Below are 19,557 nucleotides of genomic sequence, written 5' to 3'. Positions count from 1 at the left end.
CAATGTTCCACCGTCTCAGGTAAAACTCGGGCAACATAGTTAGATTATAGCAACGTCCGACATACACGGTCCGGTAGCGCCGTCAGGTAAAGTGAATCCCGCTTTTTGCAATTCAACTGAGTCGCCTGGCTCTGCGACTCTTTCCCCCAAAGGTCGTGATTTGAGCAATAGAATCGTCGAGGAAAGTAGGGTAATCTGGCTTGGCAACCCGAACAACGTCATGCACTTTCCTCATCATTGCTTACTGCAGCCCACCCTCGGTTCACGAAAAGGCGGCTTACTGAAGTATCTTTCTTTAACAGGTCTCTTTCAACCTCGTTCCGTGAGATCCCCTATAACTTGCATCAACGATGCCTTGCTGTGCCGCACCCCAGTATCACAAGGTTCGTGATTCAAGGGCGAGTCAAACGGCAGCGATCATGAGTACTCCTGGCTAAGGTACGTATCACTGGAAACCTCAGGATATGTGCCACTGGTACTCATGACGCATTAAACTGCCATTGATACTGGGATGTGCCTTTCCACATTTACAGGACAGAATCGTTGGGGAAGCGTTTCTAGATAAAGAAGTGTTGCTACATATAAATGCTCGCTATCATGAGCCCCCGCCAGTTCCTTCAGTTCTTCCCCCGTCACTCCAAGAACATGTCTATTTCCAAGACGGCCGACGTGCCAGTCGTCATACCAGTTATCGATAGCATGAGCTCTGTCTCTGAGCAGCATGTAGCTTTCATGGACTGTGATGGTTGCGTTCGCTCCCCAAACCGCTGGTCTCGAGTCAGGTAGAGCTTTCGTTCTTCAGCGACACTCGTCTGCGCCCGCTTACTATTCGTATTTGGTATGCAGGGCGTACATCCGCGAGCCAGCAGCAGAGTTCTTGGGCACCATGATCCTCGTTCTTTTTGGCGTCGGAACACTCTGTCAAGTCGGCCTGTCTTCGAGCACTAACGTGTCGTCTACGCCAAAAGGAGTCAGAGTTATTTAACTCCCTTAAGCGTTCACGGCTGATGTGGTTGAAACAGGACTTTTTATCCATCACGTTTGGCATGGCTATTGGTCTGTTCATCTATCTGTTATCTGTCTCGTTTTACTAACGTCCGTTGTAGGCGTCGCAACCGGTGTTTGGGTCTCTGGCGGCATCTCTGGAGGACACATCAACCCGGCCGTAAGCTGCCGTCCAACCACCGTTCTTCAATTTGAGTCCGGCGTTTACTCAGTCTTTTCAGGTAACCGTCGCAATGGCTGCTCTTCGCGGCTTTCCGTGGAAGAAGGTACCCGTTTATTGCTTTGCTCAGCTCATGGGAGCTTTGTGCGGTGGCGGAATAGTCTATGCAAATTACTACCATGCAATCAACGCTTTCGAAGGTGGATCGGGTATTCGAACGGTTAGCAAGACTGCTGGCCTCTTTGCTACATACGCAGTAAGAGAATCACGGTCACTTTGGCTGCTATGAGCTGACTTATGCATTTCTCCTGGAACCATAGTCCGGTTATGAATCTAACATCGGATGTTTCTTCTCCGAGGTTTGTGTCCAGGCGCTCGTAATTCATTTTCTTCTTCTGATGAGTTTTATTACCGTAGCTCTTACCTTCTGCACTCCTTATGATAGGCATCCTCGCCTTCACTGACAAGCGGAACAGTCCTCCGCCACCTGGTCTCATGGCCTTGGCGTTGTTTTTAGTCATGGTCGGGATTGGTATCGCCATGGGCATGAACACGGGCTATGCAATCAACCCCGCCCGAGACCTTGGGCCTCGCATCATGACCGCTATGGTCGGTTACGGAAAAGGAGGTCTGTTCATCGCACGCATTACTGTCCCACCAGTGACAGCACTGATATCTCGTCTACAGTATTCACGTTCAGGAACCAGTACTGGCTTTGGTGCCCGGTGCTAGGGCCTATTGCGGGATGCTTGGCTGGCGGTATCCTCTATGATACGCTAATATTCACTGGACCAGAAAGTATCATCAATGCTCCGTGAGTCACCGGCATTCTCTTGACTTGAGGACTGCAAAATTGATGGTATTGTACTATAGGGATGCTATTACGAAGGACAAGCATATGAACACATGCCAAGTGGCGTGCAACAAAGTACCTGATGTCTCTCGTATGGCATAGATCAAAAACACAAGTTTTATGTGAAAGGTTATTTCCCAATGAAAGGTTTCCTACTCTGTGCTGGGTAAATTTCTGACGATTTACTTACGCCTGAATGAGATTGGCATGTAGTACCAATATATCACTATGAATCATGTAAGGCTGAACTTCGTCTAGTGAGGTCTCCACGATGGCTCGAAGTCTCGTATAAAACACCTCTTTGTATCCCCAGTTTCCCTATGACAGCAGTCATATGTATAGGATTGCATCTTGTTGATGATAACACCGAAGCGCATGAATATCTTTATTTCAAAGGCAAACACACCAGGAATCAAGAAACCAGACGCGTTGCGGAAGCTCCCCTTCCTCGCGCCTGGACACAGATGCTGCCATAGATTATTTGAAGGCTGACACTTCCAATCAAGATCGGACGCGAAGTCCGTCTAATATGCCTTCTAACGCTGCTACATCTTCATCCACCTCGGAATCCTCCGTTTCAGAACGCGCAAGAGTCGCAGACAGAAACATGTTACGAAAGACACCACAGTCGAACTTTCCCAGATACGTGCGTAAAACAAATCTCGAGTATGGGCACGAGCACTATCATAGATACGGGTATATGCTGCTTAAAATTTAGACAGTATTTGAAGACTGTCTAACATGTCTTCCAGCGCCGTCATGTCTTCATCTATTCCATCCACTTCGCAATCCTCATATTCAGAAGATGTTGCCTCACTTGAGCTTGAGGCCGCATCATCTCCACTCTCTCCTTCCTCTCCTTCCTCTCCTTTCTCTCCTTTTGATCCCTGTTCTTCTGCCCCCTCTCCGTCTCCTCTTTCCCCTGCTCCACCTTCTTCCACCTTAGAACCGCGAGCCTTTACTAGCTCGTCTTCTGGAAAATTCCACATATGCCTAAAACCACCATCGTCTAAGCCGCAATGCATGTCCAAACATTCCAGGTCTAGCCGGTAGACCAAACCCTTCCTTATGCATATGGCGAAACCAGGGTATGTGAGCAATGATGCTTGCGAGTTAGAACCTGGTAGGCGAGTGGCGAGGTGAGGAGGGAAGATAGAAGGCAGAACTGCGACCTGGAAGAGGGAGGTACAAAGATGGCGTACACCCCGTAGGCAGGGCAGGTTCTTGTAGGCGTCCATCAAATCATGGTTTTTGCACAATGATGGTGGCCCACCCAATGCGTCAAGCCACACGACCTTTGGATGCTCCAGCGTTGTCAGGTCCTTCACGTGGGGCACAACAAGGTGCTCAACGTTCGGGCAGTGTTGTATGAGCTCCTCAAATTGCGAAACACGGTGAAAGTGCCCGTATACCACGAGACATAGCAGTTGGTTGCCGAAGTTCTTCAAGAAGGAAACGTAGTGGGGGAGCATATAATCTGCCCAGGCGATGAATGAGACTTTACGCAGTGCCGGAAGCCTGAGACTGGATATCAGTGACTGGTAGTTGTTGCCAAAGGCAGCGTCTACATAGGAAGGGTTCGAGTAAGAAAGCGTGATGCGTAGATCATCAAGCTGCAAAAACGTGTACGGCACACCATCAGCGGCGGGAGCCAGATGACTCAGCTCGCAGGAGAGAACGGTGAGGTTGGGAAACTGAACCAGCTCAGGGATTGCATGTGAAAGCGAGACGGGAATACCGAGCTCGACGTGTGTGATTAGTTCGCGTCGGACTTCAGGAACATTTTGCAGCGCCATGAACGTGGACTCGGGTGCGATCTGAGCCGACGAGCTCCAGGATGCATCCAGCACTGGGTCAAACACGAGGTGTCTGATCCTGGTGCACATCAAGAAGACTGACTTGAGGGAGATCTCCAGCACACGATGCTGGCTGGACGAGACGTAGCACAGGAGTCGTAGCTTCTTCACCATCGGAGCCAGCGTCGAGGTCGAGTCCTTGAAGAGCGCATGTGCGAGGAGTGGAAGTTGGCTAATGCGTCGTATAACAACGTCGCGATACAAGAGCTCTTTTCCTGCTTCAGACCATGATTTGCACACCAGCGTGAGGCCTTTCTGGAATCGGAGATTCTGTGCCCACGGCGACATAGGTCCGCATCCCAGGTATGGGTCGAGAAGCGACGGAGGGGCGCATGCACGGTCAATGATGTCGATGACCAGCTCAAACGGGAGAGCCATAGCTGGAGGGTGGATTGAGCTGCTCTGCCTGAGCAGGTGATCTACTGTGAAGATTGACAGGCCGCCTGAATGAGAAGACGATGAATGTGTTTGAGGCTGATTACGCACTGCTATCTTCAGCCATTTAAGAAACCACCTTTGCTCCTGGTGGAAGGGAACGAGCTTCTCCGGGAAGTGGCTATTATACTACGGCAAGCTAAAGGGGAATTCTTGGATAATTCCAATTCAAAGAAATCGACGGTGATGCTTGATGCTTGAAGCTTGAAGGAGAGACAAGCGTCACGTAGTAGATGCTGAGACAAACATGACGCGTTTTCTACCGCGCGAAACAGAGCCAAACAAACGCGTCGCGTCCTGTGCTTTCGCCCGCATTAATTGGGTACTCGCCCAGCCACAGACACCGAGTTCAAATCATGTCATTTCTTTAAAGGAGTGCATGTGTTACTCCCTACAATTCCGTTGTGTCTTCATCCCAGCCCTTATAGTCAACACTTACGTCCTGCTCGCTCGAGGGCACCCCGGCCCTTCTTCTCCATCGTCTTCTGCTGAATCTACGCCCCCGTAGTCTATTTCCCCTGCTTCTCCACCCTTTTCTTGCGCGCATGTTTGATATACCAGGCCCTTCATCACGCATATCGTGAGTCCAGGGTATGCGATTGACGTTTCTCGCGAGTCGGAATTTGCAAGACCAATGTTGAGGTATGGTGGGATGACGAGAGGCAAAGCCGGGCCTGTAATATGGAAGAGGGCACAATCAAGAACGCGCACGCCCCGTAAGCGCGGCATGTTCTTGTACGCATCCGGTGGATCCTTGGGCGGCGAGAGCACATGCCACCCCCACGCGTCAAGCCACACGATCTTTGGGTGAGTGAGCGTTGTCAGGCTCTCTACGTGGGGCACGACAAGGTGTTCGATGCATGGGCAATGACGGATGAGCCCCTCGATGGTTGGAACAAGGAACAAGTCCCCGTAGATGACGAGATATCGCAGCTGTTTCCCATGCTTTTCGAGGAATGACATGTAGAAAGGGTACAAATGCTCGCCCAGCGCCCGTTCAGCAACCAGTGAGAGTTTTCGAAGTGCTGGAAGTCTGAGATTCGATGTCACCGAGCGGTAGTTGTCGCTGGCGACCTGACTGAACGCGAATGAAAATGTGAGGTGCAGATCCTCAAGCCGGGAGAGTTCGTATGGCTCGCCGTTGAAGGCAGGTGGCAGATGGCTCACTTCGCACGAGAGAAATGTGAGATTGGGGAACCGGGATAGCTCGGGGACCGCATCCGAAAGCGGTACGAGAAATCCCAGCTTGACGTGCGTGATCATGTCTCGATGCGTCTCGGGAACGGTCTGCAGCGCCATTAACGCGGGTCCAACAGACAACGAGCGATGGGACCCGCCGATCACGGGGTCAAACACGAAGTGTCTGAGTTTAGTGCACATCGAAAAGAGCAACTTGAGGAAGATATCCAGCTCGTGGTGCTGGCTCGGGGAGACGAAGCACAGAACCCGAAGCCTTTTTACCATCAGAGCCAGTGTTGAGGTGGAGTCACTGGAGAGTAGGTGTGCGAGGAGTGGAAGCTGATCGACGCGACGAATAGCGATGTCATGATATAAGAACTCTTTCCCTGCTCCAGACCAGGCTCTGCATACCAGGGTAAGGCCTTTTTGAAAGCGCAGGTTCAAACCCCACGGTGACGTCGATCCGCATCCCAGGTGTGGGTCGAAGAACGACGGAGGGGCACACGCCATGCCAAAGATGTCGATGATAAGTTCTATAGGTAGAACCATAGCTGACGCCGCCGGTGGGATGGGGGAGCCTGGTTTGGACGTGTGTTCTGCTGTTCCAAGATATGGCTGAATGAGATGATCGGCGATCTTCCTGGGGCTAAAGGCCAGTGACATACCATCCTCAGCCATCTAGAAAGCCCTTGTCTTGGACGTAACACCTATACACTGCCGGTATGGAAGAGGGCTGGATAAAGTCGGGTTTTGGGAATCAAAGCAATGCGAGGAGAGACAAGTGCATTGAAGACGCTGCAGTACTCCGACTTTGGTTGCGTGACAGGATGTCTAGATGATAGCGAATTCAATGTCTCCAAGTCCGTTCAATAGCATATGCATTCGAATTCGCAATGCGCGTGTTTTTGTGTTTGCACAAATTGTTCACTCCTGTAAGCTTGCGCACGATTGAAGGGGTGGCCTCGAAGGCTGAGCGTGTCTGCCTCAGGCGGTTAGGATGGGGGGAAGATCGTGAGCGTGAACTTGCGAATGAGACACCACCCGAGTCGGAAATCGATCCGATTTGCCGACACTTTCATGGCAGCGTTTCCCACGGCGCCAAACCCATCTCGTCGTTGTCTTCGACAATGTTGACAAGACGAGGCCCATCTGTTCATCTAACGATATTATGAGTTGTTTATCGAGTGCTATAGTGGCCAATTTGGTATGTATACCAAATTCCGCGCTTCACACAGTGGCCTGATAATGTTCAGACTCAGAGGCAAATATTCGTATGGTTTGCTACTTACGGCAGCGTTGATTAATTAATGCTACGACAGATGGTGCAAGTTCCGGGTTTCAAGAGTTGAAAACACGGAGAGGTTTGTTTGATACGTAGTAGAGCGCTCGGAAGCGTTGCCCTGGTCGTTGGACGGAGTGCTGCTAGCACGCTTCAAGCTTCAAGCCTGGTGAGGCAAGCCCAAATGCATAATGATGCACGCTGCGTCGGTTGTAACTAATCATATATCCTACCTATCACTATTTCTTTCCTTATCATAGCCTTAAGGGCCGTGTATTATGTGATGTACACATATCAAGTCAAAGATTCAGGAAATGATACATAATTGTGCGTGGCAAACACGAACCGTGCGATGTAAACGACATAGCTAGTACAGTACTGCATCAGAGTCGAAATGTTAAGCTAGCGCTTCTGCACCTGATATTCTCGGACAGCTAGCATATCGCATAGTGGCTACTTCATCTCGGCTAAGGGTCAGTTTAGTGGTGTTCGACTGGTTTCCATATCCTTTTTCGCATTCTCTCCGCAAACTTAGTAGCAGCCATGGCCCAACCATTGTATATAGCACCGTTTGCAGGATGCAGTCAAAAACAAGATAAGATGAGGACTTGTCCCTTTGTTAATAGCCTCGTCGGCATTTACGAAGACATCAACAAGCCTCACCGACTGTAACGAAGGGATAAGGATGAGAAGAGCGCCCATAAGTAAATCCAAGAATGCGCTGTACAATGTTGTGAGTCTCAGCAGATTTTGTGGCAAACAACGCATACATTACAAAATAAATTGCATTGTCCGAAACTAAGACCGACGCCACTGTTCCCGCCGGGAGTGGTTTAATATAATCCCAGCGTTTGACGGCCCAGCAGAGACCAAATGCGCAGATCATGACCTCGAATGCCAATCGTGTCAAGTTCTGGAGTGGGAAAGGCCATTGTTGCATCGGTGTGATGACTGTCACTCTGCAAAAGCTGGAACCCCACGCACTGCCTGTGGCTTCGGAGGATCAAAAAAGTGGGGAGTATGGTGAGCTTTCGACTCACGTGAGAGGAATGGCATCTTTGTGCTGAGAATGCAAAGTGCGATTAAATTAATCACTTGGACGATGGTAAAGGTTATGCCCAGGAACAAAGCCGTGGCCTTGGAATTTCCGTAGAGCGCGCAGATTCGAAGAACCAACATCCCTACAGCGTACGCCGTGACTATTGATCGCAGAGCAGCTATACATGAATACTTGCCTTGTATTGCGAACATAATGACAAAAGCAAGTACTTGACTGGCTATGTCAAGTGAGAGACCTATGATGCTACGGTTAGTCCACCTTGCATTATATTCAGTTTACTGAAGTCCCCTTACACCTGGATAGAGACAAACGAACGCAAGTAGCCAGTGTAAGTTATTGAAGTGGAAGTATTGTGACTGATACTTACGCCTTCGATGACATCGGTAAGAAAATCTCGCTATCAACTCGAGCTCTCGCACTCACTGGTCCGGCCACGGGCGAGTCTTGGACTAATCGATAATCTTCACTTAGTCTTCTTTCTCAGTTAGAATCATGACCTACATTGCCCGAGACTGGAGACAGTATAACAGAGATCAGACATGTTAATGGGTATGACAGATTAAACTTACAATGCCCAGGCAGGACCAAGGTACCGCAGCTATCAACTTGATTGTCAGATGCATGTCCCCGCAAAAAGGTGCGTGACTTATTACCACAAAATATACGCCTGTCACTGTAGACCATCTCCTTTTCTACTCAAGTTGAGAACCTCTTCTGCGTATTCAACAATAGATTGACCCACCCATACTAGATCTACCTGAACGCTAGCTAAGCTCCTTAATTTTTTGCGTAAGGTTAGGGACCTACTTCACGACCGAGATTCAGGACTAATGATTAAGTAGAAGCGGTTAGAACACGACAGTGAGAGGTGAAACACTCCACCCACCATAGTCATGCACCATTAGTGCGAAAATAGCGACTGGTTAGGTATCAGGGGTAACGGTTAAGCAGTTTACAAGACAATGAATAGTATTGGCTGTGACTGACCTTGAGCATAATTACTAAGGACTTGAACTTGCGCTACGCTGTCGATTGACATGGCCGAAGGTCTGGAGGTGAGATGTTGTGAGACCGAATTTATCAGCTTAAAAGGCAAAGGAGATATACAAGCCGGGGCCTAAACACGAGGACGATCCTATCAACAGCACGTTCGTTCTAAACCGAGGAACTAGTAGACACGAGTTTGATAGTAGGGGAGCTCACATACATGTGTCCATGGTTAGCACATCAGAGTGATGTACCTCTTCGAAAGATTTTACTCTGGGTTTGAACGCATAGCTCCCATCCACAGACATCAACTCTCCAGAGTCCAAGTCTATTGTAAACGTTGACAGCCGATCCAAGATGCGTAAAGGTCCGCAAATACCTTGATGTTGAGCAAATGCAAGGGCACTGAGTAGCCATCAGCAGTAATATCCCTGATGATAAGCTGCACATAGCTGTATGTGTACAGGTGTTCAAGGTATTCAAGGAACGTTGAAGGTAGCGCCAATTTTAGCCTGGAATCTAGCGCCCAAGCCTCCTAGTCCCTAGCATCGACTGAGAAACATCTATCGAGCTGTGATGTTGTTTATGCCCTTGTGGCGAGTCTACACAATGTCTTCGAGCTGGCTTGCATGTAAGTGTACATGCCCATGAGCACGACAATGAGGGATTGGGTGAGGGTGAGAGTGACTTAAAGTTTAGCGTCTTGTTTAGCGCCCAAGAGACGCGTAATTCACGTGGGCTGAATCCGTAACGTTCCCACGCTCCTTCATCTTCACGGCCATGGTCAGTCCGTCCCATCGTCCGTTTGTTCAGTCCTTTCTTATTGTCAAGCTTTCTTCAGATTATCCCGGTGCGGTGTTTCTCATGTGGAAAGGTCATTGGAGATAAGTGGACCGCCTACTTGGAGCTCCTTGCTAACGACATGAGCGAAGGGTACGTCGGCCTCATCGCTTACGGACACATCCTGTTCGGCTTTACTGATAACTTGCACCGTTCTTGTTTTTTGCTGTGTTCAGTGACGCCCTCGATAACCTACAGCTCAAGCGGTACTGCTGCCGTCGGATGGTCTTGACGCACGTAGACTTGATTGAGAAGTTGCTGCATTATAATCGTGCGTTCTCTACACCCTCGTCCATCCGCGTTCGAGCTGACGCCGGTGATAGCGATGGAGCGCTCCAAGGACAAGGGCTTCTGAACGCTATCTCAAAACGTACGCTATCACTTGTACACCGATTCATGGCCTCGCTCGCCTCGTGGTCTCAACTTGTCGTCGTGCCCCGGAACTACAGCAATCATTGTCCCCAAATCAGAGCAATTCTCGCGCACGACCATACCCCTGCTGTCATAGAAAGTTAGAGGGCCTCAAGTGGGTAGTTTGGGTAGTGGGATGGCTGTTGCGTTTGCCTAACCCGGTAGCAGTGGTCGATTCACAAAATGTACAGTACGTCCCTCGTAATGGAGATCTCTCCCAGGCGTTTGTCTCGCCACTAGATTTTTGTCCTTCCTCAGTATCATGGCATCTGAGTTCTTCTTCCGGGAGTGTTATCCATCTATCAAATACCCCAGCCCGTGCCCTATGAGTACCGATAAAAGGGTATGCTGGCGCTCACTTTGGCTTCCGTGTCCTCTACATGAATGGACGAAGCTTCTGGGGTGGTCCTCGTGGCCTCGGCTGTAGCACATCGAGATTCCATGCTGCAAGCACAATACCTGGATTACTATCATTATCAGCGTATACACCCACAGCTTCCGTCTTACAGAGACGCTCTTCCTAGACGCCCAAAGTGTCGGATTGATACAGGACTGGGACTTATAATGTAGCACACGGATTCTCTGTAACATATACCAATTTACCTCTGAAGCGATCATAGTTAAACATTCGCAATGTTGCCCAATGACATGATGAGGCTTTTGAGCCATGCGTAAACTGGAGCCATGCGTAAACTAACAAAAAATGAGATTGCGCCAACTCCGAGACGATCGGAATCTCCTGCACGACGCGTTCAACCAAGCATCGCGAGCCTCCTATCTCCTCCTTCATCATCACTAGCACTAGCGATCGCAAAACCAATGGCCACACCACACCGCACGCCCCTCCGCCGCATCTCCCAAGGCTCGTTGCGTGCGCTCTCGCGCTCACAAACCCGCGCGGAGGGCGACGCGCCGCACGGGCTCGGCTTCATGGAACCCGCACTGTCGGAGCTACTCGATGAGACGGAGGCGCTGCACGCGAACGCGGCGCGCCTCAGCGATCTGAGCAACGCGCTGCGGACGTTCAATGATGGGTTCGCGAGCTGGTTGTATGTGATGGATATGAACGCGCTTACGGTGGATTGGCCGCAGGTGCGTTGTTCTTGTTCTTGTTCTTGTCTCTGTCATCGGACGTGGACGTGTTGAGGGCGGCTAGGCTGATGATCGTATCGTAGGCGCCTAATGAGCTGTCGTATATGCTCTCTCAGCGGAGAGCAGGTGCGTGATATGCACGCTCTGGAGTTGTGTTGTTGGTCGCTGGACTCATTGGGTCGATTCTGCTTGCAGAGGAGGAAGCGCGCGCTCAGACGACTGCACCTGAGCCCGAGCCATCTCAGCCTGATCCCACGCACGACACCGATGATGACCGTACGACGTATACGGATGCACCGGACGGAGACATGTCGTATGCTACGACGGCAACAGGCATCACCTCGACGTCAGCGTCCAAGTTTGGCACGGCGCCGGCGAAGAAAAAGGGTAAACCGAAGATGAGCGCGAAGGAAAAGAAAGAGCGATCAGTGTGTCTTCACTCTTTCCGCTATGTCGTGTGCCGAGGGCACTCATTTTTATACAAATTCAGCTTGCTATCGAGAAGACCATCTCGAATCTCCCATTGGAATTCCGCGGGAACGATCCTGTACGTCATCCTATACGCCCTTTGCTTTCGTTGCTAAAGGTAGATGAACCCGGGTAGAACCTGCGGCGGAACATGGAGACGGTGATAGAGAAGATGATGGACCGGGCTGGTGCTGGGGTCAAACGTGCGTCTACTCAACAGTCTCCTTCTAAACACCAGTCGATCTGACGTCGGACATCCACTAGTCCTCGAGCTCATCACGCCTCCTGATCTGAACCAAGCCCGCGTGAACAAATGCCTCATTGCGCTCGTGAATCGCAAAATCGTGCGCAAGGACAACAGTACAGTGAGATAATCAGCCACCTACTCTCACCACCCCTCGTCGCATACCCACTAACACATCATTTCAGGGAACGGTGCTGTATCACTGGATCGGCCTGGCATAGCCTGCGCATGCAAACACCATGTATCCATAGCGCTCTTGATATCATTGCTCTGTATTATATCTGTCTCGTTTTCATAGTGCTCAATTCACACTCGGGCCTTCCCTTGCTTGGCTAGCTGCTCCTGCCGGCGCTACGGGGATAGAATATGTACTCTGGCGCGTGTCGAGTATCATGAAACATGTCTGAGTGTATCAAAAGACGAAAATGGTATGCACGTCGCGCCAATTCAAAGGTACTCTCGAAAGTACGCTTTGTCGTAGAAACGTAGAAAGACGGCCATGTTTTGGAGTCCCATCGATCGCATTCAAAGGACTCGGGGAGTACATGGGGTTGACTTGAGCACGGCGCGAATTGCCGAAAGGCGGTGGCGATACACTAACTCGCCAAAGGGGGAAGGTCATAGACCCCTGTCGCGGGTGGTCTGTGCGCGGGTCGCAAACGGTATATAAGGCAGCGTCGGACACGGTGAATCCTTACCACTCTGGCCTTTTGGCTTAGATCAAGTGTAGTATCTGTTCTTAATAGTTTAACCACTATTACGATCGCATTGCGATCTAATCTGGTTATCAAATTTTTGCCGCCCTCGCCTTTCGAGCTCTGCTTGCAACTCGAAGGGCACGATGACCTTGCTATTGCAGTATCGGCTTGTGTCGTCGGGGGATCTTCTTTCTTCCCTTCGCCTCCTCTTTTCTCTCTGTTTGGTTTCCGCAGACCATGATTGCATGGTGCTCGGTGCTTCGCAGACAGACATTGGGAGGTGCTACTTCGTATCCTTTTCACTGCCTTCTATTCTTTACATTCTGCATTGTTGTTGTCTAGTTAAGGTATCGGTTGACTGGGACCTGTCTTACCTGACTTCGTTGTAGTGTGTATCGAACTTTGGATTGATCGTGTGTGATGTCGTTGTGTAGTCACATTGCAATAATATTATCACTATTATAAAAGCTATTCTTTCACTTTTTTTGAAGCGACACTTGACCGATTGATCAATGGTATCCATGTTATTTTGACGAAATCGTTTCCCTGACAAGCTACTTTACACGAATAGACTGTTGTTTACAGCGAGCAGCCAGCTGAGTCTTCGGTAACTTTTGCCGGTCTCGACAAAAAGTCGACCGAAAAATGTATCGAAAAATCCAGAAACCTGCAAAGCTCAAACGATCTAATGTCGCCCTTGACAATCTCAAACAAAGGCCCTGGGACATGAGATAAGCACTGCTAAGACCAACTGAAACTGAATACTATGACTGCTGCTGCTCCGCATCGTCCCCAAGCGTCATCTCGTCGAAATCCTCTAGCAGCTCGTTTAGCTTGACATCTGGGAAATCCCCCTCGTCTTCTTCTCCCTCCGTTTCCTCTGCATGCCCTTCTGCCTGGCTCCGTTGCGCCGAATCGTCCACTTCCATACCGTACTGCCCTCCCTTCTTCTTCCCTGCACGTGCGCCATCCTGTGCGGCAGCAGCAGCAGCATCCCGCATCCGCACATCCTTCGCCTTGTACAGGTTGACAGCCCCACGCAGCTCCGGGTCCTCCTCCAACTCGCGCAAGAACAGCTCGTAGTCCTCCTCGACCTTCTTCTGGTCCCGTCCTCCCATCCTCCCAACGACACCCCGCCCCGCCCCCGTCTCGCCCTCCTCGCCCTCTTCTTTGGCCATACTCCGCAGCTTCCACTCTCTCGTCCGGTTCTTCTTCCGCCTGTTCGGATACGCCTTCTTCACGAGTACAATATCCGGCACGCGATCGGCCGACACAGCCGCGAAGTCGTCCGAGTTGTAATTCGCGTTCGTGAGGTGGTATCCCATGACCGCGTCGCCAGGCTGGAGAATCGCGCCGAGGTGCGTGCGCGTGTGGAAGATCTGATTCGCGTACGCCGAGCCCTCGTAGTCCATCAACATGTCTTCATCGTCCCCGCCGTGCGTCTTCGAGGACCGGAACGCGCCAGACATGGCGACCTGCGCGTCGGCGAGGACCCATTTGCCGCGCGTGGGGCCCGATGGCTCGATGTCGAGCACGGTGAACTCGACGAGGTCCGTCACGTTCGCGAGCGACGCGAACGGCGCGCGCCAGTACACCGCCGCGGTGACCTCGACACTCTGCAACGTGGCCGGATCCGTGAGCTGGAGCGAGTTGCCGACGCGCGTGCAGATCGTGAGCGGGGAGATGTTGCTGAGCTGTTTTGCTTGCTTGGGCGGGATGCAGACGAGGTCGTCCTTGCATATCGGCGCGATCTCGACCGAGTAAGTGAACTTGTAGTTGGCCGTGCCCGAGTGCGTGTCCGTCGAGAGGAGCTGCTCTGAGCCCTTTGACCTACGATTACCAGTACGTCCTTTAGCCAACGTTCTCTCACAATCTACGCTGGACGACAACGCACCGTGTGGGAACGCCGCCCGCTAGAAACTCCACCATCTTAATCGCATGGCTCCGCTGGCTGTAGAAGAAATCCAGCCCATCCCGCACCTCCTTCACCGAGATCGTTTCCTTCTGCGCGCTATGCTTGAGGATGAGCTGCTCGAGGAACAGGAACGTCCGCTTGTGCGAGACTTTTTGCCGGACCTGCACGAGCGCCTTCCACGTGTTCTTCGCTGCGAGCCGCGCGCAGTCGGGACACTGCCCGTGCTGCACGAGGTATTCGACCTCGAAGACCTGCTCCAGGACCGTGTTCGTGAGCACCTGCGGGTAGAGACAGGCAGTGTCAGCGTCAGTGTCACCATCGCCCAGCCTCACACTGTTGTCTACCTCGATGTATGCATCGACGTAGACGTAAGGAAAGGGATGGAATCGAGAAAGAAACAGAGACGCACCTCCTTCTGAATAGTGAGCGACACCCTAAGCCGTTTCGAGTGCGGCTCCGTCCAGATGAAGTGCGCGTCCGTGAGCCGGACCTTGTTGAGCCCCTTGAGCTTCTTGAGGCAGATCGCGAGTAGCTCCTGCGACTCGGGCTGCACGAGCGTCCATGCCTGCGGCGGGGAGAGGAAGCGCTCGCAGTTTCTGCAGAACGAGACGGATGCTAGAGAGGGATGAAGGGAGAGAGGGAGCAACGTGTCGAATGCCGATGCCGATCGGAGGATGGAGGATGGATTGTACGAGAGGCGCGTTTAGGGAAAGGAGCGAGAGGGTGACAGAGAAAGGACGCACATTGTTTTGGGATCCCTTCTGTGATATCGACCCTGTGTATCCTTCAGCGAGATTCGGCGGGGGAGTAGACACGAGGGCTCACGTATTCCGAAGACAAGCGACGCAGAGATTGGCAGAGTTGGGCACAATCGGTGTTCCTGCGCACCGGTAAGCATCGAATCGCGTTCATTGCATCAGCAAGAGCAGGCAAGATCTCACCACAGTCAGCGCAGAGAACACGGTGGACCGCTGGAGCAGGGACGAACTCCATCGTGTCGTAGTTTTGTTGAGGGGGGAGGGAGAGAGATGGGGAAAGTGTGAGCAAGTGAGCTCGGCGATCGCGCGGACGAGAAAATGTAATCTTTCCGGCTTATCAATTGTTTGCGCTTGCTTGAATGGGGCTTATAAAGGCAAATCTCCGGGAAATAAGACTCATCCGCTGCGGCACCGAAGAAAACGTTCCGTCCATGTTGCCTCCATGTTCGGGCAGCGAACTGAGTTATATAAAATCACAAATTCTGTGTACATAATTATATCCTGAATTTAATGCATATGATTGTCCCGGGTAATGAGTTATACGCCTTCAAAAACCGCCCGCTCAAACAAAAATTCCACTAAAGTACCTCTCCATCCCCTCGACGCCTCTCACCACCGCGCCGACATACCCATCCGGACGCACAATCACCACCCTGCTCTCGCCCTCCTTCGCGCGGAACCCCGCATACGCGAATTGCTCCGCATCCCGCAGCACCAGCACGCCATCCGCCTCCAGCGATGCATCGTCGATCGAGGCACCAGCAGGGAGCACAACAACAGGACGCACGACGTCCCCCCAGCTTTCCCTGCCCTTGATCGCTTGCACAACTCCCTTCGCCTGCTGGAACGAAGGCACAAACACTAACACCGTGTGCCGCACCACCTTCAGAATATCAAACACCCTATACGCCCTCCCCTCCCCGTCCACCAATCCCGGCGCATCTGGTGCCCTGTCCCCAGCCACGAGCGCATCCTCGAGCGCCTCGTTCGCCTCGCCATACGCGGGCACGGGCTCGCGCTTGCCAGGCGGGGAGAGCTCGTCGTGTACGATCGGGGACGTGCGGTAGTTCACGCCGAGCATGAGGAGGCGGTCGGAGCGCTCGAAGGCGCGGTCGTCGCCTGCGGTGGTCTGGTTGAAGAGCGAGGTGGTGAGGTTGAGCATCTCGGCTATCACGGGGAGACGCTCGGTTGTGTAAGTGCTGAGGAGGGAGGGAGGGGAGAGGTCTTTGAGGACGAGGGAGAGTTTCCATGCGAGGTTGAACTGTGATGAACGGGGAAGGGTGGGTCAGCGAGAGGTGGAAGACGGAGCGGGGAATGTGAGTGAGACTCACGGCGTCCTGGACGCTGGAGTTGAGACCCTGACCGCCGGCAGGACTGTGGCAGCTGGACGCGCTGCGTCAGAATCTATGGCGCAGGCGAAGGAAGAGAGCAAGTACGTACTGTGCAGCATCACCAGCAATGAACACCCGCCCCTCGCCGAACTTGTCTGCCATGCGAATGTTGGGCCTGAATTCGCCGAACCAGATGAGCTCCCTGAACTCGAGCTTCGTCGGCACAAGCTCTTGAATGAGCGCGTAAATCGCCTCGCGCCCGCCGGCCACCGTCGCTGAGATATCAATCTCTGAGCCGCCGAGCATGAGCTGGAAGCCGTCGTTTTCGGCGCCGGCGATGCTGTTGCATGGGCGGAGGAACAGGCTGGATAGCGCGACAGCGACATGCGATAGTCAGTACGTGAGTCATTCGTGAAAGCATCAGGAAACCAGGCTCACCCTTTCTTCACAATTCCATCCCCGAACTGATGCCAATAATCCCGCCCAAGACCTTCGCCCACGATACGTACGTCCCCAGTGATCAGTCGTGTGTCGTCGCGCGTCTCGCCTAGGAACGTGCACCCGAGCAGTTTGCGCACTGCACTGCGCGCGCCGTCCGTGCCCACAAGGTACTGCGCACGTACGGTCTCGTCGACTTCTTGTTCACTGCCTTGCTGCTTCTTGATAAGATGGACGGTGACGCCATTCGCGTCCTGCTCAAACGAGCGAAGCTCGGTGCCGAGCTCGACGTACACCTCGTACTTTGCGATCTGTGCGCGGAGATGGTGTTCGGTCATGTTTTGGCCCAGAAGGATTATGTTTCCCTGTATGCGTCATTCCACGTCAGAACAACATAGGTAAACCAAACGAGCTTAAGGCTCACATAGGGAAAGTGCGGGCTCGGCGCGCGTGGCTTATGCACGAGCCTGTCCTTTTCGGGCTCCAGCGTCCCGGGCTTGTACGTGCGTATCGGGATCATGGACTGGCCGGTCTCGATGATCTCGCGCGCCCCTGCCTGATGGAAGAGCTCGAGCGTGCGCGGTTGCAGGCCAGGCCCGCGGGTTCCTGGGTTGAAGGCGGGCAGCTTGTCGATGACACGGACAGCGATGCCATTACGGAGGAGGACGAGGGCAGCGGCAAGGCCAGTGGGACCGGCACCGGACTTTACAAGTAGGTTATCAGCAAAGAATGGACGAAGAGGAAGGGCAGCTTACGATGAGGACGGGTATAGTCGAGGACGAGGAAGCCATGGTAAGGTCGTTGTGTTATCTGATAACCTTACTGATGCGGAAGATGAAGCCAATACCGTATACTAGTCGAGCTGGACATGGCTCTTATATGGGATGCTCGGCAGTTAAAACGTGAAGCGATGCTGGTCGCTGCATGGTGATGACGAGTGAGGACGGCAAGAGTGCTTGAACGAAAGAGATGTGATTATGTGAGACATTTGACGAGATGAAGTTTGTACTGCATCAAACCTCGCACACTGCATTCAAGAGCTGCGCCAAAGCTGCGCGTTGCGCTGTGGTTTCGGCGGACGCGCAGTAGGGGGACGCGTTGGTTGGAGTTGGTGGATGCCGACCAAGCCAGGCGACGCGGAGCCCCTGTCTCCATCCCGAGGAAGGCTCCGAAATTGATTCGGCGCCTCGGAGCTTTCACCTCCGAGAATGTGTGATACAACTTACGTAATCTCTGACTTCCCGCAAAACTGCACGCAGCAGCGAGACAGCGGGAGCTCGAAGTAGGCTAACTGGCTTTCGCAGACGGCGTGAAAACATTGGCAGGTTGGATTGATTTCTGACTTCACCAGCAATATTCAGACATCCCGGGATCGAAATGCTGCGATAGCCTTGACGTGCTGTCTCTCGCCGCACCGCTGGTCGATTTCCTTGAACCTGGCTTCATCAAGCAATCCACCAAATCGACCGTTATACAGGAGTTCCTCCAATGAGAGGACCGGGAGATTTCTAGATGTCTGACAATGGTGCGTCACGAGTCCTAAACTTACTCATCCTTGTCTCATTGAGCTACACGGTCAAACGGCGGATGCCATCTCCAGACCGAGCATCCTCAATCCAATTGTGCTCCGGCTATATAGCTATGGCCTTCCCCACTGAACTCATCATCGACATTTTTCACCTTGCATGCGCACATCCGTTTCTTCTCGATCCACACCTAGGGTGCGGATCCATGTCGCCGTGGGCACACAACGTGCACTTCCAAAAGGGCTCACGCTGGTCTGCAAAGCCTGGTCTGGAGCAAGAAAGAGCTCTTGTATCGTGACATCGCCATCCGGCGCCTTCACCAATTACCTCTTCTTGCACACGCGCTCTTCAACCACCCCACCATGCCGTTGGCTCCATTGGTGAGGAAGCTACGGATTCTGTGCTACGTCCCGCCGAGCCAGTGCCGTGTGCTGGACATATCACTGAAATCGGTCTTCTTCAGTCATTTCCACCCTTCCCAGATACTTCTTGCGTGACCCCGCCCTGGATATATCTAAATGGCGCCCGCTGTCCAAGTTCTCGCCCACATTAACGTTTGCAGCGTTGCAGACTGACTGAGGCCCGTCGAGATGTGATCACGCACGTCGAACCCGGCCAACCCCGTCCCGTTTTTGCATGCAATCCCGAGCTGACCCGATTTCTCAACCTTACTTTTCTCTCCTGCGAACTGAGCCATCTCTCTCCCGCAGCTAATGGCGAGCCATATGTGCTTTCCCAGCTTGAAGATCTACGACTCACGGTTGCCTCGTGGGGTGGTATCACTATCAACAACAACTTCTGCTCGGTGACGTGCAGGCTGAGGCTTCCGACACTACGCAGACTCTCGCGCATAGCTGGGCGAGCGCATGTTGAGCATTTGCACCCTTGCTACGTGGCCTCCCCCAAGAGACACGGCAGCCACCTGTGATATCTCGCAATATACGGGGACAATCACTGCCAGTGTATTCCACCTGTCGAGGATCTTATCCAACACTGCCTAAATTTTGAGCACCTTGTCGTCT

At 52.4% G+C, this 19,557-nt stretch overlaps 7 protein-coding genes across 7 annotated transcripts; 3 read left to right on the top strand and 4 right to left on the bottom strand.

Moving 5' to 3' along the window:
* Window positions 1–856: 856 nt before the first annotated feature.
* CONPUDRAFT_108008 (aquaporin) lies at window positions 857–2,131 on the top strand. The gene is made up of 8 exons (XM_007773102.1): window positions 857–970; window positions 1,023–1,056; window positions 1,107–1,165; window positions 1,227–1,421; window positions 1,486–1,524; window positions 1,583–1,793; window positions 1,853–1,979; window positions 2,039–2,131. The coding sequence occupies exons 1-8, from the start codon at window positions 887–889 to the stop codon at window positions 2,118–2,120; spliced, it is 831 nt and encodes a 276-aa protein (XP_007771292.1). The 5' UTR covers window positions 857–886; the 3' UTR covers window positions 2,121–2,131.
* Window positions 2,132–2,711: 580 nt separating this feature from the next.
* On the bottom strand, window positions 2,712–4,386 carry CONPUDRAFT_138596 (uncharacterized protein). The gene is made up of 2 exons (XM_007773101.1): window positions 4,361–4,386; window positions 2,712–4,296 (listed from the first exon to the last, which is right to left on the bottom strand). The coding sequence occupies exons 1-2, from the start codon at window positions 4,374–4,376 to the stop codon at window positions 2,726–2,728; spliced, it is 1,587 nt and encodes a 528-aa protein (XP_007771291.1). The 5' UTR covers window positions 4,377–4,386; the 3' UTR covers window positions 2,712–2,725.
* A 358-nt stretch (window positions 4,387–4,744) lies between these two features.
* Window positions 4,745–6,241, bottom strand: CONPUDRAFT_138595 (uncharacterized protein; the record flags this gene model as incomplete). The annotated part of the gene is made up of 2 exons (XM_007773100.1): window positions 6,154–6,241; window positions 4,745–6,103 (listed from the first exon to the last, which is right to left on the bottom strand). The coding sequence occupies exons 1-2, from the start codon at window positions 6,154–6,156 to the stop codon at window positions 4,745–4,747; spliced, it is 1,362 nt and encodes a 453-aa protein (XP_007771290.1). The 5' UTR covers window positions 6,157–6,241.
* A 3,353-nt stretch (window positions 6,242–9,594) lies between these two features.
* Window positions 9,595–10,009, top strand: CONPUDRAFT_91730 (uncharacterized protein; the record flags this gene model as incomplete). Its single annotated transcript, XM_007773099.1, has 4 exons — window positions 9,595–9,597; window positions 9,656–9,747; window positions 9,831–9,925; window positions 9,978–10,009. 4 exons carry the CDS (start codon window positions 9,595–9,597, stop codon window positions 10,007–10,009), a joined length of 222 nt encoding a protein of 73 aa, XP_007771289.1.
* An 875-nt stretch (window positions 10,010–10,884) lies between these two features.
* CONPUDRAFT_167271 (uncharacterized protein) lies at window positions 10,885–12,229 on the top strand (the record flags this gene model as incomplete). The annotated part of the gene is made up of 7 exons (XM_007773098.1): window positions 10,885–11,157; window positions 11,241–11,283; window positions 11,353–11,585; window positions 11,648–11,704; window positions 11,762–11,828; window positions 11,890–11,990; window positions 12,055–12,229. 7 exons carry the CDS (start codon window positions 10,885–10,887, stop codon window positions 12,088–12,090), a joined length of 810 nt encoding a protein of 269 aa, XP_007771288.1. The 3' UTR covers window positions 12,091–12,229.
* Window positions 12,230–13,078: 849 nt separating this feature from the next.
* CONPUDRAFT_107999 (NMD3-domain-containing protein) lies at window positions 13,079–15,537 on the bottom strand. Its single transcript, XM_007773097.1, has 7 exons — window positions 15,424–15,537; window positions 15,308–15,362; window positions 15,226–15,257; window positions 14,892–15,097; window positions 14,462–14,760; window positions 14,043–14,397; window positions 13,079–14,009 (listed from the first exon to the last, which is right to left on the bottom strand). Exons 1-7 carry the CDS (start codon window positions 15,473–15,475, stop codon window positions 13,332–13,334), a joined length of 1,677 nt encoding a protein of 558 aa, XP_007771287.1. The 5' UTR covers window positions 15,476–15,537; the 3' UTR covers window positions 13,079–13,331.
* Window positions 15,538–15,691: 154 nt separating this feature from the next.
* Window positions 15,692–18,039, bottom strand: CONPUDRAFT_127729 (uncharacterized protein). Its single transcript, XM_007773096.1, has 7 exons — window positions 18,029–18,039; window positions 17,765–17,964; window positions 17,434–17,712; window positions 17,010–17,374; window positions 16,681–16,935; window positions 16,572–16,623; window positions 15,692–16,501 (listed from the first exon to the last, which is right to left on the bottom strand). Exons 2-7 carry the CDS (start codon window positions 17,798–17,800, stop codon window positions 15,803–15,805), a joined length of 1,686 nt encoding a protein of 561 aa, XP_007771286.1. The 5' UTR covers window positions 17,801–17,964; window positions 18,029–18,039; the 3' UTR covers window positions 15,692–15,802.
* Between the last annotated feature and the right edge of the window lie 1,518 nt (window positions 18,040–19,557).

The sequence above is a fragment of the Coniophora puteana genome (assembly GCF_000271625.1).
Source record: "Coniophora puteana RWD-64-598 SS2 unplaced genomic scaffold CONPUscaffold_10, whole genome shotgun sequence".
NCBI lineage: Eukaryota > Fungi > Basidiomycota > Agaricomycetes > Boletales > Coniophoraceae > Coniophora > Coniophora puteana.
This window is presented reverse-complemented; position numbering and strand designations above follow the sequence as displayed.